The sequence below is a fragment of the Marmota flaviventris genome, chromosome 10 (assembly GCF_047511675.1).
Source record: "Marmota flaviventris isolate mMarFla1 chromosome 10, mMarFla1.hap1, whole genome shotgun sequence".
NCBI lineage: Eukaryota > Metazoa > Chordata > Mammalia > Rodentia > Sciuridae > Marmota > Marmota flaviventris.
In genome coordinates this window covers 105,066,880-105,090,959 of record NC_092507.1, presented here as the reverse complement: position 1 = coordinate 105,090,959, position 24,080 = coordinate 105,066,880, and the positions used below count along the sequence as shown (strand labels likewise).

Genomic DNA, 24,080 nt, shown 5'->3' with positions numbered 1-24,080 from the left:
AAATATTTCCTCCCAGACAAAGTCAGGGCAGCTGGAAAGGGAGATGAGGCTGTTAGTAATTAGAAGCTTTGATGCCACAAGATGGATATGATCCCTCCAGGGCTTAGAGCCTGGATTCAGTGTTGCAAGCAAGAAGTCACTTGTTCAGGAGCTGCAGTGCTTAAGGACAAATAAGAGAAGCTGACCAGAAGGCTGTACCTTTGGAGAAGCTAAATCCAAAAGGTTAGCCAATGCCAGGTGTGGTAGTGCATGCCTGTAATTCCAGCTACTCAGGAGCCTGAGGCAGGAAGATGACAAGCTTGAGGTCAGCCTGGGCAACTTATGGAGACGCTGTCTCACAGTCAAAAATAAAAAGGACTGGGGATGTAGTTCAGTGGTAAGTGCTCCTGAGTTCAGTCCCCAGTACCACAAAAATTTTTAAAAATCTAGGAGCAAACAATCCAACTAGTAAGTCCAAAGTTTTAGGAAGAAAAAGAGAATTCAAGAAAAAGTCAACAAGTTGTAAAACTGGGAAATCCAGATGAGTGGGAAGGTCTGAAGTGAAGAATAGGAAGCAAAACCTGGGAAAATCCCCTGAGCCAAAAGGAAGGAAGTCTTGATGATTTTTTTTAAGTCCAGATCCCAGATATAATTTCAAACATACAGAAAAGTTGAAAGAATAATTTTAAAAAAGCACCTATGCACCCTTTACCCAAATTCACTGATATCATCTCTCCCCTTTCTTTATTATTTGTGTTCTTAGATTACATCTGTAGGTAGGTAGAATAAAGGTATAAAACACGTGCACATACACATACATTTTTTTCTTTTGAAAGTAAATTGCATGCATCATGCCCCCACTTGCCCCTCAATACTGGAATATCCTAAGTACATTGTCTTACATAAATATAATACATATAGTTATCAATTCCAGGAAATTTAACATTGATATGATACTTTATCAATAACCCATATACTAATTTTTGTCAATTGACCCAATAACATCTCTCTTAGCATTTTTCCCCTCCAGCACAAGATCCAATTTAGAGTTATATATTGCATTTAATTGTCCTTTCTCTTTAGGTTCCTTTAATCTGGAATAGTCTTGTAACCTTTTTTGGTCTTTGATTTTTTTTTTTTTTTTTTTTTTTTTTTTGGTACCAGAGATTGAACCCACTGAGCCACATCCCCAGCCCTTTTTTATTTAGAGACACGAGACACAGTCTCACTAAGTTGCTTAGGACCTTTCTAAATTGCTGAGGCTGGCTTTGAACTTGAAATCCTCCTGTCTCAGCCTCCCAAGCTGCTGGGATTACAGGCATGTACCACCAGAACAGACCTCCCCACTCCATAATGGAATGTTCCTTATTTTAGATTTTTTTGTTTGTCTCATGTTTATTCATTATTAGATTCAAGTTATCCACTCTTGGTCTAGATACTACATAAGTGATATTGTGTCCTCAGAATTTCTTACCCAAAGGGCGTGATGACTCTTTGTCCCTCACCTGGTCAAGATGCCTGATTTCTCTGAAATATATTTACTAATTTTTTCCTTGTAACTAATAAACAATATGTAAAGAGACACATTAGATCATTCATTATGCTTCTATGTTTATCATCTACTGATGATTCTTATCTATACCAGTCCTTCTTTATCTCTTATTTAGTTATTTGGTTGCCTATTTATTGCTGACAGGGATGCATGAGTTACTATTTTTTCTATGGTTTGTAATTCATTATTCTCCTTAATTATTTTTGTGCTAGAATTTTTGAAATTTAGTAAATAGGTACCCTTTCAAGTTGGCTTCTATATCCCTCTTTTTTTTTTTTTTTCTTTTTTTGTATGAGGATTGAACCCAAGGGAGCTTTACCATTGAGCCAGCCCTTTTTACCATCATCCCCAACCCTTTTTGAGATGGGGGTCTCACTAAGTTGCTTAGAGCCTTGCTAAGCTGGTGAGGCTGGCTGTGGTCCTCCACCTCAGTCTGATGAGTTGCTGGGATTACAGGTATGCACCACTATGTCTGGTTTTCTGTCTTTTTTTAGCATTGCTGAATAATAGAAGTTCCAAGTTCATCTTTGACTTATCCTGGCCGAGCCATTTCTCTAAGGAGTCTTAGTCCTTTTTGTGGGAATTATATTAGAAAAGATCTGGGCATTAATCCCAGAATGACTTATTAGATGCTTGTGGCCTTGGGTATGAATGCCAACCCTGAATGGACAGTGTCCTTACTATCCTTTCCCTGAGTACAGCAAGACTGGAATTCCCAAGATTTTTCTTTCCATGACTCCTTTAGGGTATCTTTAGTAGAGAAAGCTTGAATAGGGGAATGAGGCAGATTTTCATTGCCTATTCCATGAATACTTAGTTAGCTGCTGTAGCAGTCAGCCCAGTCAGCCTGTCCCCCATATCTCTGTGGCTTAACCCAATTAAATTTTACTGCTTGCTCACATCATCAGTTCATTGTGGGTGGTAAGAGTGAGATGTTTGTTTTGTCCCATGAAATCATTCAGGATTCCAGGAAGTTCATCCAGATTGTTGTGGTTTCACTATTCCTTTTAGCCTTGGATTTTACCACTAGATTTTAAATCTCAGACCAGAAAAAAAAGAGGGGGCGGGATATGGATGATTTATGTAGAGTTTTTATAGGCCAGGCCTAGAGGTATCAAATACATGAATCTATTCTACATTCATTGGTAGGAACTCTGGAACATGAATATTGCTAACTGTAAGGAAGGGTTAGAAAATGTAATCTTAATCATATACACAGAAGGAAAATAGATTATAGTAAAATTAAGATAAACCACTTTCTGCCTCACCCAAAAGCCATTCCCTATATTACTTCTTTCTTATTAATCCCAGTTTTGTTCAGGTAGAAAGAAGATCCTTTGGTTGCAAGGAAGGCAAGTTCCTCCTCTCACTCAGGAAATAAATCACAACTGGTCTAAACCAATCCTGGTAATTCCATTTCTCTTTGAAACTGATAGGTCTAGGGACGGGTCTGGGACTTAGTTCTGGATGATGAAATACGACAGGAAGTCTGCTGGGAGGCTCCTGAGGGGAAAGTCTTTTTGTGTAAAGAAGATAGTATTTTGAGGGGAAAAAAAGTCTTTTGCTCCTGCCTCTATCTTATTTCTCAGATAAAGGCAGGAAGACAGGTAGCCTGGAGCTCCCAGAGCTATGTTATGACTACAAATACTACAACAAAAAGCAACCGAGAGAAACAGCATGCTGATGACAGAGGAGAACATGGGAAAAGCAGGTCGTGGAGGAGGTGGTTCAGCTTCTGAATGAACTTGGCACTGCCCACTTCTGAACTTCCTCTTCTTTTGTATGGTACTGGAGATTGCACCCAGGGGCATTCTACCACAGAGCTACCCCCAGCCTTTTTTTATTTTTATTTTGTGACAGGATCTCACTAAATTGCTGAGGCTGGCCTCAAACTTGCCATCCTCCTACCTCAGCCTCCCTGTTATACTTTAACCTCCTGTTACATAAGCCAAACATGCTTACCTGATACTGGAGAGAACAAGGAGATATTTTCTAAAAGAAGGAGCTATTCTGTGCTGGCCACAGGTTCTGAGAAGTAAAGGAAGATAAAGATAGAAGTGTCCTACAGATCTGGCAATTAAATAGTCACTGTTAATTTTATAGCAACTTTAGTGGCATAGTGGGGGCAGAAGCAGCGTGGTTCCTCCATGAGATTATGCATGGTATGAGTGACTGACAGGCTGGGAAGGAAGGTTTGGCCCACCTTGATGATAGAATTTATTATGGGTAATACCTTTATTAATACCTTTATTCAGCCCTCAACATCCAAGGAAGTTTCTTGGGTTTGAGCTGTCCACATTGGCTACATCTGGGAAGTCATTAGCAGAATTATTTTGACTTTCTCTCACTTCTCACAGAAATAAGCCAAGAAAAGTTCTGGCCCCTTACCGGATGTCATGAAGGATAAATCTTAATCTAATGACTTATTAGAATCATAATCTAATGACTTATTAGAGGCCACAAGCGTCTAATAAGTCATTCTGGGATTAATGCCCAAATCTAGCATAAGTTATGGGGATTAGACTAAAAAATTTTGGGGACTGGGTTCCAGCAGAAATGATAGCTTGATGGAACAGGAGTCTGAATGAAGGGCAAGCCTATATGATTTAAGTGGAAGATTCTAATACAAGCAGTTAAAAGGGGAGTGACAGTGGAGAGTGGCAGCAGTTGCACAGCAATGCACTAAATGCTATTGAATTATACATCTTAAAATGCTTAATTGTATGTTATATGAATTTTACTTCAATAAAAATGGAGACCAAGGGAGGTTTTCAGAATTTAGAATGTGTGTGCGATTTCATCCTTAATTTTCAAGGGCCAATCCTGAGACTTGTTTTGGGAAAGAGCAAATTCCTTAAATTTTCACAAAACCAATGTTTACTACTACTCAGACCCTCCTTCCCCCATAATTATTTCCAATGCCCCCTTTCTCCACATAAGCATCTTACTCTCACTTTTATCAAGTACCAACCCTTTATCCAGCAAAACCAAGAGTCGGGACTTTTCCCCCCTTTCCCTGGGCGGTTATTCCTTGTTGTCATGTTGGCTCCGTTCTGTAGCTTCTTACCTTTCTTTAACCAACTCTACACACGCTCTTAGCACCTACACCCTATATGTCTTTCCCTATCATCAGTTCTAAGCAACATCAACAACCAAAATAAATGCTCTGGGAAGGCATAACAGGTATCCACAAAGGAGAGGGCAATGAATCAAGAACTTGAAATTTGATAATTGAAGATTATTTGTGTTAAATTACTTTATACTTCCTGCAGACTCAGAAATCAAAAAGGCCCCCATGAAGTGTTCCTTGTGCAGCACAACTCCTGACATGTGGTTGGTACTAATAGCTGTTCTGGTGAGTAACCTACTGAATGTTTATTCACAGTGCCCCAAACTTCAGAATTCAGTTAACTAGATCAGGCTCAGTGGCCCTCGCCTGTAATCCCAGTGGCTTGGGAGGCTGAGGCAGGAGGATTGCAAGTTCAAAGCCAGCCTCAGCAACTCAACAATGCCCTAAGCAACATAGCAAGACCCTGACTCAAAATAAAATTTTTAAAAAGGTTTGGGCTGGGGATGTGGCTCAGTAGTTAAGCACTCTAGAGTTCAGAACTTGTTACAAAAAACAAAACAAACAACAACAAAACCCCACCCTGTCTCAAAATAAAAAAGAAAAAGTGCTGAGTTGCAATCCCCAATATTGAGCATGCACACACACGTGTACACACACACACACACACACACACACCACAAATCCTAGAATCTGGGGAAATGTAACCTCTAACACCAAGGCTTGGGTTGATTCCACAGTCTGTAAAACACAATTTTTTTCTTTTAAAAACATAGTTATTGGGCTGGGGATGTGGCTCAAGTGGTAGCGCACTCGCCTGCCATGCGTGCAGCCTGGGTTCGATCCTCAGCACCACATACAACAAAGATTAAAAAAAATAGTTATTAAACATATCTCTTATAGAAAATAGTGTTCATTAATAAAATATTCCAGTTATTTACTTATATTAAAAATTAGCTCACTTGTTTTTTTCTTCATTTCTTCCATATGTGTATTTATATACTACTTGTGTGTGTGTGTGTGTGTGGTGTGTGTGTATGTATATTTTTTAACTATAATATATGTGTATAATATATGTACATATATATGTAACTATATACGTAGATCCATATATGTACACTTTTCCTTTGTAAAAGAAAAGATATTGCCCTGTATTTGCTTGTACTATAAAAGAGGTGACTCTAAAACATTCATTTCATACCCAATAGCAAGCCCCTTTCCTCCCAAACTCCAATTTAGTTCACCACTATCTCTCATTGCTGCAAGAACTTCCTGACATTCTGCTTTCATTCTTTCCCCATTTTCCATCTGTTGTTTTTAAAAATATACATCAGATCATATCACTCCTCTGCGTTAAAGCACTCCAACAGCTTCTTGTTGCACTTAGAATGAAATCCAAACTTTGTGTACATGGGTGCAGGTACACGTGTGTATATGTGTGCATGTGAGTGAGGTTAGTGTATGTGGTAGAAGAGAATGAACCCAGTGGCACTTTACCACTAAGCTACATCCCCAGCTCTTTTTAGTTTTCATTTTTGAGACAGGGTCTTGGTAAATTGCTGAGGCTGGCCTCAAACTTGCAGTCCTCCTGCCTCAGCCTGCTGAGTCACTCGAATTCCAGGTGTTTGCCACCATGCCTGCTGGCCCAAACTTCTTTCCTTAATCTATCAGTCACTTCTGATCCAACTCCTGCTTCCTCTGTGAGCTCATCTCTTTTTCCTATGTCCCTCTGACACACACTTTTCTTGAGGATTCTTAGGCACAAAACTTACTCCCATCCCAGGGTCTTTGTGCTGATGCTACCTGTGCTCTGTACCCCTAGGCATCTCCTTTCTTTTTTTTTAAGTTTAAAAAAAACATTGGCGTGGGGCGGGGGCGGTACTGGGGATTGAACTCAGAGGCACTCAACCACTGAGCCACACCCCAGCCCTATTTTGTATTTTATTTAGCGACAGGGTCTCACTGACTTGTTTAGCGCCTTGCTTTTGTTGAGGCTGGCTTTGAACTCACAATCCTCCTGTCTCAGCCTGCCGAGCTGCTGAGATTACAGGTGTGCACCACCATGCCTGGCTTAAATTTTTTTATTTGTTCTAATTAGTTATATATGACAGTAGAACAAATTCCGACTCACTGTACACAGATGGAACACAACTTTTCATTTCTCTAGTTGCACATGATGTTGAGTAAAATCATACATGTACCTAGGGTAAAGATGTCCATCTCATTCCACAATCTTTCCCACTCTCCCTCCCCTCCCCTCCCCACACTCCCCTTTGCCCTAGCCAAAGTTCTTCCATTCTTCCCACGCCCCCCACTTCCCATTATGGATCAGCATCCACTTACCAGAGAAAACATTTGGCCTTTTGTTTGGGGAGATTGGCTTACTTTGCTTAGATTGATATTCTCCAACTCCATCCATTTTCCTGCAAATGCCATAATTTTATTCTCTTTTAATGCTGAGTAATATTCCATTGTATATATATACCAGTTTCTTTATTCATTCATCTATTGAAGGGCTTCTAAGTTGGTTCCACAGTTATTATGAATTGAGCTGCTATAAACATTGATGTGGCTGCATCACTGCAGTATGCCGATGTTAAGTCCTTTGGGTATAGATTAAGGAGTGGGATAGCTGAGTCAACTGATGGTTTCATTCCACGTTTTCTAAGGAATCTCCAGATTGATTTCCAGAGTAGTTGCACCAATTTGCAGTCCCACCAGAGATGTATCAGTGTACCTTTTCACCCACATCCTCGCCAACATTTACTGTTGTTTGTATTCTTAATAGTTGCCATTTTGAGTGGGGTGAGATGAAATCTTAGTTTTTTTATGAAAAAAAATTTTTTTAGTTGTTGATGCACCTTTATTGTATTTATTTATATGTGGTGCTGAGAATTGAACCCAGTGCCTCACAGATGCTAGGTAAGCACTCTATCACTGAGCCACAATCCCTGCTTCCCTTAGAGTAGTTTTGATTTGCATTTCTCTAATTACTAGAGATGTTGAACATTTTTTCATATATTTGTTGATCGACTGAATATCTTCTTCTGAGAAGTTCTGGTTCAGTTCTTTACCCCATTTGTTGTTGTTTTTTTTTGTTTTGTTTTTTGTTTTTTTTTGGTGTTAGGTCTTTTGAGTTCTTTATATATCCTGGGATTAGTGCTCTCTCTGAGGTACGTATAGAAAAGATTTTCTCCCACTCTGTAGGCTCTCTCTTCACATTACTGTTTCCTTTGCTGAAAAGAAACTTGTTAGTTTGAATCCATCCCATTTATTGATTCTTGATTTCTTAGGCTGTAGGAGTCTTGTTAAGGAAGTCAGGACCTAATCCAACATGATGAAGATTTGGGCTACTTTTTCTTCTAATAGATACAGGGTCTCTGACCTAATTCCTAGGTCCTTGATCCACTTTGAGTTGAGTTTTTGTGCAGGGTAAGAGATAGGAATTTAATTTCATTTTGCTGCATATGGATTTCCAGTTCTCCCAGCACTATTTGTCGAAAAGTTTCTATCTTTTCTCTAATGTATGTTTTTGGCACATTTGTCTGGTATGAGATAACTGTATTTATGTGGGTTTGTCTCTGTTTCTTCTATTCTATGCCACTGGTCTACATGTCTATTTTGGTGCCAATACCATGCCATTTTTGTTACTGTGGCTGTGTAGTATAGTTTAAGGTCTGGTTCTGTGATGTCTCCTGCTTTGCTCTTCTTGGTAAGGATTGCTTTGGCTATTCTGGGTCTCTTATTATTCCAAATGAATTTCATGAATCCTTTTTCTGTTTCTATGAGAAATGTTGTTGGGATTTTAATTGGAATTGCATTAAATCTGTATAATGCTTTTGGTAGTATAGACATTTTCACAGTATTAATTCTTCATAACCAAGAACATGGGAGATCTTTCCATCTTCTAAGGTCTTCTTCAATTTCTTTTTTTAGTGTTCCGTAGTTTTCATTGTAGAGGTCTTTCACCTCTTTTGTTAGATTGATTCCCAAGGTTTTTGGTTTTTTTTGAGGCTATTGTGAATGGGGCAGTTTTCCTAATTTCTCTTTCAGAGGGTTCATCACTGATGTATAGAAATGCATTTGATTTATGGGTATTAATTTTATATCTTGCTACTTTGCTGAATTCATTTATTAATTCTAGAAGTTTTCTGGTGGAATTTTTGAGATCCTCTAAATATAGAATCATGTCATACTGGAGATTTAACCTAAGGGCTCATAACCACTGAGCCACATCCCTAGCCCTTTTTATTTTTTATTTTGAGACAGGGTCTCACTAAGTTGCTTGAGGCCTCATTAAATTGCTGAGGCTGACTTTGAACTCAAGATCCTCTTGCCTTAGCCTCCTAAATCACTGGGATTAGAGGCGTGTGCCACCACACCCAGCTAGCCAGCTCCTTTTTATCACCCAGGTCTGATCTTAATTGTCAGTCCCACAGAGACGCCTTCCTTGACCACATCTAGAGTGCTCCACACCACCATTAGCTAATTGCATATTCTTTACCCTATCACTCTCTGATCTTTCTTTATGTATACCGCCCTTCTCTCCTTTAGAATTCCATGTAGAGAGGACTTTATATCCCCAATGTCTAGAATAGTGCCTGAGACAACATAGATGGTCAATAAATACTTGTTTAATGAACAAATGAATGAATGGATTTATCTACTCACAGGATAGCTGCAAGATATAGAGACATATAAATTGTCAAACTGAGCATTCAGTAGTTGTCAGCTCCACAGGGCTAAGAATTCTGCTTTATTCCCTGCTTTAGAGAAACATTATTGATGGAAGATTACCTAAAGAATGTTCAACCATCCATTATTCGAGATTCATTCATTTATTAATTCAACAAAAGTTTATTAAGAAACTGCTATGGCCAGGCATGGTAGCACATGCCTGTAATCCCAGCAACTTGGGAGGCTGAGGCAGGAGGATCACAAATTTAAAGCCAGCCTCAGCAACTTAGTGAGGCCCTAAGCAACTTAGTGAGAACCTGTCTCAAAATTAAAAAATAAAAAGTTGGGGTTGGGGATGTGGCTCAATAGTTAAGGACCCCTGGGGTTCAATCTCTGGTACCACCCCCTCCCCCCAAAAAAAGGAACTTACTATGTGTCCTAGACACTAGTGACGCAGCAGTGAACAAAACAGACCAAAACCAAACAAAAAATCCTGGGTTTTACATTCTAGTAGAATAAGAAACACAGTAAATTAAATAAGCAAATGATATAGTATAACAAAAATATAAGTGTTTTATGGAAAAACAAAACGAAATACACCAAAAAAATGGGGGCTAGGGAATTTCAGATAATGTGGTTGCAATTTTAGTTAAGGTAATCAAGAAAAGGCTTGCTGGACAAAAACTTGAAGGAGATGAGGGAGCCATGTGGGCATCTGGGTTGAAAACACTTTATGGAGAGGGGCTGGGGATGTGGCTCAGGCAGTAGCGCACTCGCCTGGCATGCGTGCGGCCCAGATTTGATCCTCGGCACCACATACAAACAAAGATGTTGTGTCCGCCAAAAAATAAATAAAAATTCTCTCTTTCTCTCTCTCAAAAAAAAAAAAAAAGAAAACACTTTATGGAGAGAATAAATGAAGCTGAGAGCACTCACCCAGCACAGCGCAGTGGGGGAAACAGAAGTAAAGGGTGAGGGAAAGTCGACAGGGCAGGAAATCATGACGGGGATGCAGACCACCATAGGGAACTTTGGTTTTTACTGAGCTGGATTTCAACAGAGAAGTAGCATGATCTAATTCATCTCATCCTTCCTTTGGGGACTGGACTATATACTTGGGGAGTAGAGAGGGGCAAGACTAGAAACAGAAAGAACACTCAGTAGCTCGGAGAAAAAATATGTTGCTTGAACAAGGGTGGTAGAGAGAAAGATGGTGAAAAGCAGTAAGATTTGAGGCATATCTCAAGGTGGAGTCAACATGATATACTGAAAGTAGTAGTTTGGATGGAAGGGGAAAGAAAAGAGAAAGGGAGAATAGGAAATGGAGACCACTAGAGAAACATAATAGGACTCCTTGGCAGTAGGGAAGGCCATTTTGATATGAGATCATGAATTTTAAGTAAAATCAGTAGGCCTGGTTGAGTGGTTTTTCCAACAACATCTAATCTAGCTGCTCCATTGCAGACAAAGAGTAGATCGATAGTATGATCTATCCGGAATTGAAGTTGGATCATGGGATACAGTCAAGTCCAGATTCAAAGGGAGACTGGGAGAGGACTTATGAACAGTAGAACATTGGCCAAGCAGGTACTTGAGCAAATAAGCTGGGCAAGAAGAAGGTTCAAAATTGAAATTTCAGATGTAATACAATTTCTGGTAATGACAGAGTGGTAAACTAGAGGGAGAATAAGATCTTTGGAGATGGGGGAGGTTAAGAAAATTGAAGCACTGAAGTCATCTGGAATGATCAGAGTAAACCAAGAGAAGGCTGTGAATCAGTGACTTAAGCCTCAATAAATGTGAAGAAAGGGTGTTATGGCCTGATGGCAGGTGCTTCAGAGGAGGAAAGATTTTCACAGGCAGGAATGGGATGATGGTCAGAGGCAACAATGGGAATAAGGAGGATCTCAACTTCACCTCCTTACCCTGAGGTTGGAGAAAAGAAAAATGGACTCTACTTGAGAAAGCTGGCCAGAAAGCAATGTGCTCAAAGGAGAGACAGTCTTCCATTTCGGCAAGAAAAAGGAAGGCCTTCAGAAAAGATATTGAAGCCACAGGGGAATTTGTTGATCACAGAGCTAGAGATCTGAGATCTCAGTGAAAGAGGGTTGGGAAGTGTGAAGATTAGATCTTAAAGACTTGGACTTAGAGTAACTGGAGTTTAAACAGGGTTTCAAGTGTAGAAGGATTAATTCTACCATTTCTGGGATTGATGGTCCGGGAAAGTTGCCACAGGATATCACTGCTTGGTACTCCTAATGCTGAAAGACCTCTTTTAAGGCTTCATATGTTGTAAGAATTTGAGTCATAACAGTTTAGAATAAACACTGAGGTACATGGGAGAAGGGGGTGGATCAAGGTCATAAGGAAATGAGAAGCAGCTTTAAAGATACCAGAGGCTGAAATCTGTGACCATACCAGTTATATGGTTTGTTTCTCTGATGGTTCTGCATTCCTTCTGTAGGAGTTGAAAAGGAGAATTCTAGAATCAATTCAAAGTTGATGGTTTATAGAGATGATGTGGGAGAAGAATTGAGAAACCAGATCAAGCACACTGCTGGCCCTTCATTTGTGCACAGTATTCTGAAATGTTCAGCTCAGGCTGCTCTGTTCTGCACAACTCTTTAGACTCTGGGTCCCTGATCTGCCACTTGTTCTTGGCCTTGCCTTGGTGGAATTTTAGTTAAACCTACTCAGCATCACACTTGAGACTTACTGTGATTTCAACCTTACTCTCCTTTTTCATCTGGACAAATGCATCTTTGAATGCTTCAGGTACTGGCTCTTTCTCTTCTTTTCCTTTTTTATGTTTTTAATTTTGGGTACTTGGGATGAAACCCAAGGGCACTTTACTACTGAGCTACATCCCCAAACCTTTTTTTTTGCGGGGGGTGGGGTGGGGGTGATGGTGGTACTGGGGATGGAACTCAGAGGAACTTGCCCACTGAGTCACATTGCCAGCCCTATTTTCTTTTTGTTTTTGTTTTTTTATTTAGAGACAGGGTCTCAGTGAGTTGCTTAGTGCCTTGCCATTGCTGAGGCTGGCTTTGAACTTGTGATCCTCCTGCATCACCTCCCAAACCGCTGGGATTACAGGTGTGCACTACTGCACCCAGCCCCCACACTTTTTTATTTTTTATTTTGAAAAAATGTCTCACTGAGTTGCTGAGGTTTGGGCTCTGGGTGTAATTCAGTGGGGTGTAGTGCAAAAAAAAAAAAAAGGGGAAAAGAAGATCAAAAAATAAAATGCTAAATTGCTGAGGGTAGCCTCAAATTTGTGACCCTTCTGCCTCATCTGCCTTAGCTTCCTGAGTTTATGGGATTACACACTTGTCACTGTACCTGGCCCTTCTGACTGGACTGGGCTCCAGGGATCTCCTTACCAAGGAAGTACCTTGATTAGCAAATCCCTCATTGGATTTTTGAGTCTGAAAGGTAGGATTAGCTAGTGGCATTATATAGAGCATGCACTGGGAATATCAGCCATTGACTACCACTAAAATTGAAGATATGGCAGGGAGAATAAGGCAACATTTAAAAAAAATGTGTAGGATAATTTTGTCTGCTTTGGTCACTTTGTCTCATGTCATTCTCTTCCAAATCCTATGTGGTAGGCATTATTAATTCCTATAAATGAGAAAAATTAAGTGCCAAAAAGCTAAATTATTATATACACAGCTAATAAGTCATGGGATCACTATTCCCAGCACAACTCGTCTAACTTGAAAATCCATGCCTTTTCCACTGTGGCGTACTATTTTGCGGATAGGAAAATCCTGGGAGATAAGACTAGGGACAGGTTGGGCCTCAAGACTCATGAACCTAAAATATTCTGCTAGATAGTTTCGGTCCTTGAAGGCTTACCAGTACAGGAAATGTCTACTCAGTAAAAGGTAACTTAAGAATTTTTATCCCATTGACAGGGAAATTCAAAAACAGATTTTATGAGCTGGGCATATAGGCACACACCTGTAATCCCAGCAACTTGGGAGACTGAGGCAGGAGGATCACATGTTCAAAGCTAGCCTCAGCAATTTAGCAAGGCCCTAAGCAACTAAGTGAGACCCTATCTCAAAAATAAATAAATAAACAAAAAGTACTGGGCATGTGTCTCAGTGGTTATGTGCCCCTAGGTTCAATCCCTAATGAGAGAGAGAGAGAGAGAGAGGGAGGGAGAGGGGGAGAGGAAGGAGGAAAGAAAGAAAAGAAAGACCCAGATGGTCAGTGTATGAGCTAGTAAAATGGGTGTGAAAATTTAAAGAAACAGCTGCTCAAGGTTTTGTTTTTGTTTTCTCTTCCTAAAGGCAGATGTCCAAGTTTTTATTTTATTTTTTATCCCTGACTCCCTAAACACCAGAAATCTGGGCCCTCCTAATGTTTTGTTACTATAGAGCCAGATCCAATTTTCTTTGTTAAAAGCACATTGAGGATTGGACTATAGCACTGAGGACAATTCTGTCCTTCACTTGTAAAAAGTTGTGTGGGAGGAGTTAGGACTGGCAAAATAGCCATAGTACTATGGTGTTTAAGTATGTATATATTGTAAGGGGGGTGGCCAACAAGAAGTTCAAATCCAGCCTATGCAACTTAGTAAGGCCCTACACAATTTAGGGAGATCCTCACCCAAAATAAAAAACAAAAAGGGCTGGGGATGTGGCTCAGTGGTTAAAACATCCCTGGGTTCAGTCCCCTGTACAAAAAAAAAAAAAAAAAGTAAATATTGCAAAGGAAAGACTAACCCATGGTGAGCCAGAAATTTTACACAATTGAAAGATGATTCGATAAGTTATCTGTCAAGAAAAAGAACAAAGCCTCAAATCAGAAGGGCATTTCTTGATCTAGGAATGAGACAGACAAGGTGGAAGGGTGTAGCTAAATAAAAGCATTGTGGTCAAAACAAAGACAAGCTTAACCATTCTGAGAATCCCTGACAGGCAGTTGCTGATTCAGATTAATGATAAGGAAGAGCAGCAGCATTCTGCACAGGTGTAGGCGGTATGTCCTGGGGAAGAAAAAAGGGAAAACACCATGAACCCCAGACAAAAGAGCTGGAGGTGGTGGCAGTTGGGGACAGTGGGCAATGGGAGGCAGGTAGCACACTAACAACTACTAATTAATGTTGCATCTAAAATATGTGCACATGGACCCCCATACAGATTTTATCCTGCTTAAGAATTACTCCAAGAATGCAGAGAGAACTGTCTCCCCAGTCTTGGGTTCTCTACCCCAAGTCTGTTCTTTTTTTTTTTTAGTATTGGGATTGAACCCAGGAGTACTTCACCACTGAACTATATCCCTAGCCTTTTTTTTGGTACTGGGGATTAAGTCCAGAGATGATTACCCACTGAGGCACATGTCCAGCTTTTTTTTTTTTTTTAATTATGAGACAGGGTCTTGATAAGTTGCATAGGGCCTTGTTAAATTGCTGAGACTAGCTTTGAATCTGTAATCCTCGTGCCTCGGCCTCCCAAACTGCTAGGGTTATAGGCCATGCGCCACCATGTCCAGCCCCTTTTTGTTTTCGAGACAGTTTAAATTTCTGAGGCTGGCCTGAAATTTTCAATCATCCTGCTCCAGCCTCCCAAATCTCTAGATTACAGACAGGCACCACTGCACCTGGTTAAATCTCTTTTCTGATTAAAAGAAAAAAAAAAAAAAAAAGCATATCTATCTATCTCCTATTTCCTAACACAAAGGACAATCTGGGTTAAGAATGAGAGATGGTCCCCAATAGCCTGTCAGGCAGATATTTTTTTAAAAAGGGACTTAAGCCATTATTACAGTTCTTGTGGAAAAGTACAAGTTCTCCCACTGATCATGAAACAACTAATGGATCTCTAGGGAATTTTCTTTTTTAGGCATCTTCAAGCCTAATTGCAAGATCTTCATACTTCTTTGGGGTCATCTTTAGATTCTAAAAATAAGTTAATTTTAACTGGCTAGTTAAAGATATAGGCAATGCCGCATTTTTATATAAAATAGCTTTAAAAAAACAAATAAGGCACTACCAATATCTATTATGTCAGACATTTTTACCTTAGTAGTTTCTTATTATTTAACATGCAAACATGTCACCAACAACTAAATTCCTTAAAGCCTTTTGTTTCTGCTCCCCCATCTGAATTCACACAGATCCACTTTAAGTAATATGTGTGACACAGCATGTGCCAAAAATGGACAGGCTTTCTTGTTGCTAGAAGATAACACAAATATGGGGGGCCCTGTACTGAGAACTTCCTTATCTCTCCCAGCCACCTGTGGGTCACACGGAGGTGAGATAACTAGAGGCTCAGAGAAAGTCAGACATAAATATTATTATTTATTATTATTACATACTTCATTGCTATTAGTAAATATTTATTGACTTAACACAGAAAATGACTTTCCACATCTTAACATGTACCACTCTAGTAATATCATTTGAACTTAACAAATCTTCAAGGTATTTTATTTTTTGTTTGGTACTGGGGCTTGAACCCAGAGGCACTTTACCACTGAGCTACATCCCTAGCCCATTTTATTTTTTATTTTAAGTCAGGGTCTTACTAAATTACTAAGGGCCTTGCTAATTTGCTCAGGCTTGCCTCAAACTTGCAATCCCCCTGCCTCAGCCTCCCAAGTGGCTGGGATTATAGGCAGGTGCCACCAACCTCTGCTGCTCAAGGTATTTTAATGTTCTCTTCTGCAGAAAAGATGGTAAAGAAACTTTTCTGGGAGGTAATTTGGCACAATCTGCAATAACATTAAACAGAAATCCTACTCCAGTAATTTACTCTGAGGAAATAACAAAAATACCAAGATATGTGCATAATGATATTCACTGTAACATAAAAAAATTTTAATAGTATGCAAAATGTTGGATAATATGGGATTTCAATAAGGCTTATTCACATAGTAGGGTATTATACAACTATAAAAATGTATGCTTTTGAATAATTTTAATGGCAGTGAAATGCTTATTTACAGACTAGATTTCTTTTTTTTTTTGGTACCAGAGATTGAACCCAGGGGTACTTAACTGCCAAGACTCATCCTCAGCCCTTTTTCATATTTTATTTAGAGACAGGGTTTTGATGAGTTGCTTAGTCACTGCTGGCTGTGAACTCGTCGTGATTCTCCTGCCTCAGCCTCCTGAGCCCAGAGTAATTTTTTTTTTAAGAACCAGAAGCTAAGAGCACCAACTGTGAGTGTTGCTTGAAATTAAACTTGAGGCCTCATGCACACTAAGAGTGCATTCCTCCTGCCTCAGCCTCCACTAAGTTTTATCCCTAGCCCCAAGAACCAACATTTGAAATACCCATCATGTGACAGATGTGGAGCTAAGAGAATTTTACCTATTATTTAATTTCCATAGCAATCATGAGTGGTAGGTATCTCCATCTCTATTCTATAGCTCAGGAACTGAGGCTCTACTAAATTTAAGCATTGTGCCCAGGGTGCCCTGGATTCAAGCCCAGACAATACCCAAGTTTCCTGCTGTACCACGTTTCACCTGCTGTGGCTCCTAGTAGACCCTTGGGAGGCTTACAGTGAAGGTCACTGACAAAACAGAGCTGTGTATAGCTTTCTCAAGAGCAAGGGCTTATTTGGCTTTCTAACTCTTCATTTCTTCCTCCAAAAGTAGAAAACTCTTAACCCCACTATTTTGTATAATTAGTAAGTACAAATTTTTTTTTAAAAATAGTACTATATACATATGTATTTTATTTTATTTTTAAAATAGCCAACTCTTTCCCCCTTAGGTAAGGAATAGCCTTCATTTCTAAGGCTTGAAACTCCATGCTGAAGCTCCAAGTGTCTGTGCCCTCTCAGAGCCAATTTCCTCATAGCCATGGGATCAGCTGTCCTGCTTATTGGTTTGGCATTTTGTCAGGTTATGAGCAAATGGACAGGGCAGAACTGCACACCCCCATCTCTTCCAGCCAGCTGGTTCCTTGGTCTTTTCCCTGGATACTAAAACAAACAGGCTGTGTGCTCTGGCTCCCTGCTCAAACCAAGGGGGGTGGGGGGCACAAAAATATCCCAGCTATGTGAACAATCAGAGGAATATCTGGCAGCACATTTGATCTTTTGTAATTTTATTTACACTTTATCCTTCAGCCAAAGTCAGTGCCTCTAGGCAACCAGAAGCCCTCATACCCTAAGCCTTAATGATCAGCTGGGTACTGCCTTGGTGAGGGGTACCCAACCCCCTTGCTGGTTCTGTTCCAAATGGGTCCCCAGTGACACTAACTGCACCTCCTCAGAAGAAGGCAGATGTGGAATTTTTCACCAGTGTTCCAAGGCCTCTTCATCATTTCCTCTTCCCTCCCAGAGGCAGAGACAGGAAGTTACTTGGATGGGGTCAGAGCAAGTCAGTGACACCCGGGTTTGGAACGTGCTGCTTAGGTCACCACTTTATCCTTCAGCACCACAGTTCATAATTAAAAAAATAAAACTACCTAGGGACTTTCATCTGGAAAGAGAAGAAGGGGATGTGGGGATGGCACATGACACAAAAAATAACAATGGGAATAACCTGATCCTTTTTGATTCACACTCTGACTCTTTCTGCACCCACATAAAAGGACTGTATGTTCATAAAAGTTTGAAAAATAGAGGGTTAAACAAAGTTAAACAGATTAAGTTACTATAGGACTACTAAGAACCTTTAATGTGCTCATGCACACTCTGAAGGGTTTATAATGAAAAGTGTTTCTTAAACATAATGAACTATTAAACTAAGGAGTTCATAGACACCTTGACTCCAATGAACAAGCTTTATGAAGTGCTGCTCTAGGGTGAGCACATAGGATCCTGAAAAGAGAAGTAAGGCCCCAAAGAAGCTTTCACTATAGTCTTCAGTTACTATCTTCAAAACTGTAGTAGTGTATCTGACAAAGTTGTAGTTCTCCATTCTCCTGTCTCTACTTCAGTGAGGGCTGATGGTATTTTTCCACCTGCTGGTCAAAGCTTTTGGAAGAGAACCCTGCCTGGAAAAAGTTCACTGGAGTCAGAAGGTATTTTAGTGCCAGGCTCCTGAACTCAGTAACTAGAAGTGGGGCAGCCTTGCTGCTGTGAGATGGGGGAGAATCATGGCTTATCCAATCACTCTGGTCCCCTGTGGCTGCTGGGCCATTATTGTCTTCCCTAGGTATCAAGGGTGGATCTAAGCCAATTTCCTCCCTGGGTTTTGGAGAGATAAATTTTTCATCTGGAGTCTTTAACTGCACTGAAAATCCCAAGGGGGCAGTCAACACAGTCACCATCTTCTGGGATTCACAAAAAGGAGCTGCCTTGTCCCATTCTTGGCTGCAGAGGTCTGGGAAAAACTGCTTCTTGACCCTCAAAGAATGGGGGGGATGTTGCTTCTCAAAGTCCCTTGGCCAGGGAGAAAGGTTTTCTTTCTTGGTCTTCTTAGAGTCCCTGTCAGCTTGCGATTGATCAGTGTTTTCCTCAGGGGTTTCAAACACAACACCCTGGATTCTTGGCCTCTTTAGCTTCCTTTCTAACAGCCAGAGAAAGCTTGGTTTTCTAGAGGAGGAACTCATGTATTGCTGCACAGAGTCCGGAATCAGGGGCATAGAGAGCCTGGGACTCAGGCTGTCCTTAAAATAGTCTCCACAGGGCTGTCGACTGACAATGGGCAGGACCTGACAAGGCTTCAGTGCTGCAACAAATGTACGAAGCTCAGAGTAGGAGGAATGGTCAGAGTAAGGGATAATATGGATATCAGGGTGAGAAGTGTGAATTTTTCGGCTTGTGGGAAGAATAGCAATGGTAGGGTGGGACTGGTTCCAATGCAGCATGGAGGAACGGCAGATCTCTGTATGGTCCACAGCATGGATGCGGCCAGCCTTCTCTTCCACTGTGAAGACATCTGCCAGGCCCAGCAGCTGCACCAACTCCAGACGCCGGGGACTCAATACCACCCAGGTCCGAAACTCTAGGGCCAGTTGCTCCAGCAATGACTCCTTTCCTAGACTATAGAGTCCTAAATAATGTTAAAAGGATTAGGAAAAGTAAAAGGAGAGAATGAAGCTATTGGAGAATCCTAATAAATCAACCAAATGTTTAACAAAAATAAAAAATTCATGGGGAAAACCAGGGAATCAAATCAGGGAGGAGGTGGCATTCGAGCTGAGATAAAATGGAAAATGGAGGACAGGAGCAAACACAATCTACTCATTCATTCAGTTCAACAAGAGAAAGCACCTACCAAGTGTGAGGAACTGCAAAAACTAACAAACTATAAAAAGGTCTCGATCTTCCAGGAATGCCATCTGGACCCAGAAACAATGCAATCAAGAACAATAATAGAGATATACATACAGTGTTAGGAGGGCACAGAAGAGTAGCTAACAGCCTATGGAATTAGGGAGTTTCTGAAAAATGACAGCTGAACTAAGTCTAAGAATGGGTTAAGATTAATCTGGCAAGGAAAGGTTATGTCAGAAAACATTTTAAGAGGAATCATTCAATGTTACTAAAGTAAAAAAAAGAATTGGTAAGTAGTGATACTAAAGAGGTAAGCCAACATCATTAATTAGCCGTCCTGCATGTATTGGTAGGGAGCTGGGACTTAATTCTGAATGGCCTGAAGCAGGAATATGGCAAATTCTAATCAGAAGAATAATATGATCAGAGCAGGACTTTAGGAGAAAACACACACACAGTAGCAACATTAACTGATTACCTGAATGAGAAAAAACTTGAATCAATTGGAAGGCCCAAATAGTACTCATATAGAAAGAAATAGAGACGTAAATTTGGGCAATGGTTATGGAAATAGATATGGGAGATATTATTTAATAATTGTTCTCAGATTTTTTCTGATGTCTCTATCAAATCCATAACAAGATTGTGAACTACTTAAAAGAACATATATTTGTTAGACATCAACTTCATTCCTGATGGTTCAAATTTTCATTTTGGGGCACAAACATACTTGATTTTCTTCCCTTTACATACTCCTAGTTTTTTCCTTTCCCTAGGCATACAGTAGGGATTTACATACTTGCAAAATAATCAGGCTCTACCACAGCACCCTCCTAGGTACTTCTATGGAAAATTCCTAAATAAAAATTTTAAGAAAAGCTAGGACAGATGTTTCTTTACGAGCAGTCAAGCAATCCTGAGGGTAGGGAATATTTCTCAATCAATTTGATAGTCACCTGGAGGGTCTATAATTTTTTCAATATTTTTTTAACCTCATTTGAAACTCCTTTCAGGGTTGCGAATGTCCTTTTAATATATTCATAATGATGGCAGATCTTTTGCCTTTTGTGGACTTAGAATTTTGGAAATAACCAAAAAGTCATTTAGAATTATATCCATTAAACTTTTTAAAACAAAGATTGATTTTCATAAACTATCTTCCAAAAGGCAGCTCTAATTGAGTCCCCAAAATGTGTTATATCACTAGAATCACTAGAAATAGCAGTTGTTTTTTCAGTGAACCTAATTTAAAGCATAACCCTCACTTAAATATCTATGTTCTGATAAATTTCATTCATTCAAATAGCAAATATTTATTAAATGCCTCAGTGGTAAGCACAGAACTTACATTCTAGCAGGGAGACACAGAAAATAGAAACTAAATACAATAAAGATATACATTATGAAATATATTATAAGGCAATGAGTGCAATATTGTCCCTCTTCTACTTAAAACCCTTCAACAGCTCTTTGTTAAGTTTAGGATCAAATTCAAAATGGTGCTAGGTATGGTGGTGCAAGCCTGTAATCCCAAGACTTGGAGGTTAAGGCAAGAGGACTGCAATTCAAGGCCAGCCTCAGCAACTTAGTGAGACTATGTCTCAGAATAAAAAAATAAATAAAAAGTACTGGGGATATAGATTAGTTAGAGCTTCCCTGGGTTCAATCCACAGTACCAAAAAAACCACAAAGTCCAAAATGACAAAGCAGCCCTCTATCCCCTCCCACCTTTCCAGCATCCTTGCCCACCCAGTGTCTGTCGTATTAGCTGCTGCTTCTTTGTTCCACAAATACACAACTTCTTCCCATTTCCATCCATGTTCTCAAGGAGTTTAGGTGTGTGTGTATGTATGCACCAGGAGAAGTGGGGAATAGGCAATAAATAATAAGCAATAACATATTAAAATGCAGGGTATATTGGGAAGTGATGAGTAGTATGAAAAATTAAAAAAGAAGTTGAATTGATCTAGGGAATCAGGAGTTAGAAATGTGAGAGTAACAATGGAGGGCAGGTTTAACTTCAATAAGGAGGTCAGAATAGGGTTCATAGAGAAGGTGAGAGCTGCTTGTGAAAGATTTGAGAACACTCAAAGAACCTAGATTCACTAGCTATAGGTGGAAAAAAAAAGGAAAGGAAACAACTCACCAATCTTTATGTTATGTTGTGGGTACTTGCGAATGAGCCGGATAATCTGTTGGGCAGCTTCTTGTCGAGAAGGAAGAACCAATGCTGGGTTGCAATTGGTATTGTCTAGGTATAAAGTATGGATCTGTTTCCCCAATGTCAGGGCTGGCTCCTTCAGCATGGATGGCGTATATCGAAAATCACCTGGAAGAGAATATATGGAGGGCAGAAGGTCAGAGACAAAAGAATAGAAGAAAACTCTCCCCCGCCTCCAACAACAGATTGGTTGTTGATTTGTGGAAAAACTAGCATGTGTCCTGGCACTGAACAGTATATGCATTACAGCTTCTTTGTGGAAATGTCTCCATCCTGCTCCCATTTATACTAGGGGTTGAGCCCAGGGTTGCTTAACCACTGAGCAACATCCCAGGCTTTTTTTTTTTTTTTTTTTAACGTTTTGAGACAGAATCTCACTAAGTTGCTAAGATTGGTCTTCAACTTGCAATCCTCCTGCATCCGCCTCCCAAATTGCTGGGATTACCGGCCTGCACCACTGTGCCCTGCTCTGCTCCTGTTTTAATCTTCACAAGGATTGAACTGTCAAAGAGTGGGCAATCAGATGAGAAGGGGTCACTGCTTATAAATGATGAAGCCAGAAGGCCTCCAGACTTCTATTGTGAGTTAAAGTTACTCAAGAAAAGTAGTATCTCAGCTGGGAATGTGAGCAGGATCCCTTGGGAGACCCACCTGTATAAAGGATGGTTCCAAAGTATCCTTCAAAGAGAAACATGACAGAGCCAGGGCAGTGATTGGCATCGATGAGGGTTACAGTCATGGTCTCTCTTCCAGTTTCATCTAGAGGCAATACATGGCTCTCACCAACCTCCAAGGTTCGGATCCATTGCTTAGACACCTGAGGAAACAGTTGGGTCATCCCAGTAACCACAGACTCCCCTCCTGGAAGTACCCCTTACATTGATCAAAGAAAGGTGACCAATCCTGAGCCACCATGGAGTAAAAATTGTAAAGAGGCTTCCCAAGCAATCCCCTCTTCTACTTCCCACTCCCCATCCCACCCTTTGTATAGCTTTAAGAGTTTGAAAACAGTCTAGATAGTGATTCTCGAATTTTCTCTAGAACATACTAATCCTTTGGGGACAATTGTTAAAAAAAAAAAAGAAAAAGAAATCTTGCCAGATTTTTCAGGATCTCCACAAGCCATAGCTGCTGAATCAGATGGGACAAATGGGGGCTGAAGAGTTTGTATATCCATGTTACTTTTAGTCTTTTTTGGGGAAAGGGGACAGGTACTGGAGATTGAACCCAGAGGCACTTTTATCACTGAGCTGTTTTTATTTTTTGAGATAGGGTCTCACTAAGTTGAGGCCTAGCTAAACTGCTGAGGCTGATCTAGAACTTGTGATCCTCCTGCCTCGATGGGATTACAGGCATAGGCCACCACACCAGACTAGGTGGATTATTCATTTGTTTTTGGGTGCTAGGAATCAAAGCCAGGACCTTGGCAAGCGCTCTACAGAGAAACCACATCTCTAGCCCAGATGGATTCTTAAGGCAAGTTTGGGAGATACTAGCCTAGCTTATGTGAAAGAAATAATTCCTTTGGCTGAACTGATCTACTTAAAGCTAAAACATCTCAACATCCCCAGTCGTTCTGTTGAAAGCCGCACTCCTAACGATACATTTTGGGTTTAAACAATTCCTGCATTCGTAAAAATTTGTCCTGTTGGCCCCCACTTTGTGACTCCAAGGTTGTGACAGATCAAGTCCCCACCCAGATGCCTGGACCAGCTCTTAGAGAGGATTACTCCAGCTCCCATACCTGTAGGTGACGGTGCAAGAGGTGGGCGGTGATGGGGGAGCAGTAGAGGGGTCGGGCCCAAGTGCTAGACAGGCCTACGGTGTGGTCCGAGTGCATATGGGACAAGAAGAAGAGCCGAGCAGTACTAGCCCGGCGCAGGCTCCAAAAGTCCACAGCAATGGGCGTGTGGGGAATCAGGACCCCGTTCATGGTGGAGAGGATGGGCTCTACTGGAGCAGGGCTCCTGCGTGAGGATTCCACATCGGCGCCCCGGTGGAAGACATGCCGGGGCAAAAACAAGGCCGGAGGCCCTAAGGGAAAGCCAACCCAAAGGAGGAATAAGTTACTAGAAGGAGCAAAAAGGAAGTGACAGTGTTCGAGGGAGTCGGGGAGAAAGCCCACATCGCGGAAGTTGCTCTCTTGAGTGCCACTCCCACCCGAGCGCGGGATCCGAGGCCCAGCCGGCACTCAAAGCGCGCGCTGCTGGGAGGAGACAGGCCCAAGTAGCCGATTTCCGATTGCCAGTCGCAGCTCCACTAGGAGCCGCGCGGCTGCGCCTGGAGGTGACAGGTTGGGGGAAGGGCACCTTAAGGTCGGGTTCGGCGCTCAAGGCGAGAACTCAGTGAGGACTCTGGGGGAGAGGGCGGGACTTCCGCCAAAAGCG

The 24,080-nt window shown here is 40.8% G+C and overlaps 1 protein-coding gene across 3 annotated transcripts in view; it reads right to left on the bottom strand.

Moving 5' to 3' along the window:
* Positions 1 to 23,872, bottom strand: part of Hipk1 (homeodomain interacting protein kinase 1) — an 80,198-nt gene extending 56,326 nt beyond the window's left edge. For 2 of the 3 annotated variants that reach the window (XM_071618216.1, XM_071618217.1), the window contains exons 1-3: positions 23,438 to 23,872; positions 22,345 to 22,510; positions 21,619 to 21,801 (exon numbers count right to left, since the gene is read on the bottom strand). In XM_071618216.1, the coding sequence (XP_071474317.1) occupies positions 21,619 to 21,801; positions 22,345 to 22,510; positions 23,438 to 23,626 (538 nt within the window). In that variant the 5' untranslated portion in view covers positions 23,627 to 23,872. Of the gene's footprint in view, positions 1 to 15,574; positions 19,249 to 21,618; positions 21,802 to 22,344; positions 22,511 to 23,437 lie in introns of those variants that run through there. The other variant, XM_027940311.2, reaches the window with a different exon arrangement.
* Between the last annotated feature and the right edge of the window lie 208 nt (positions 23,873 to 24,080).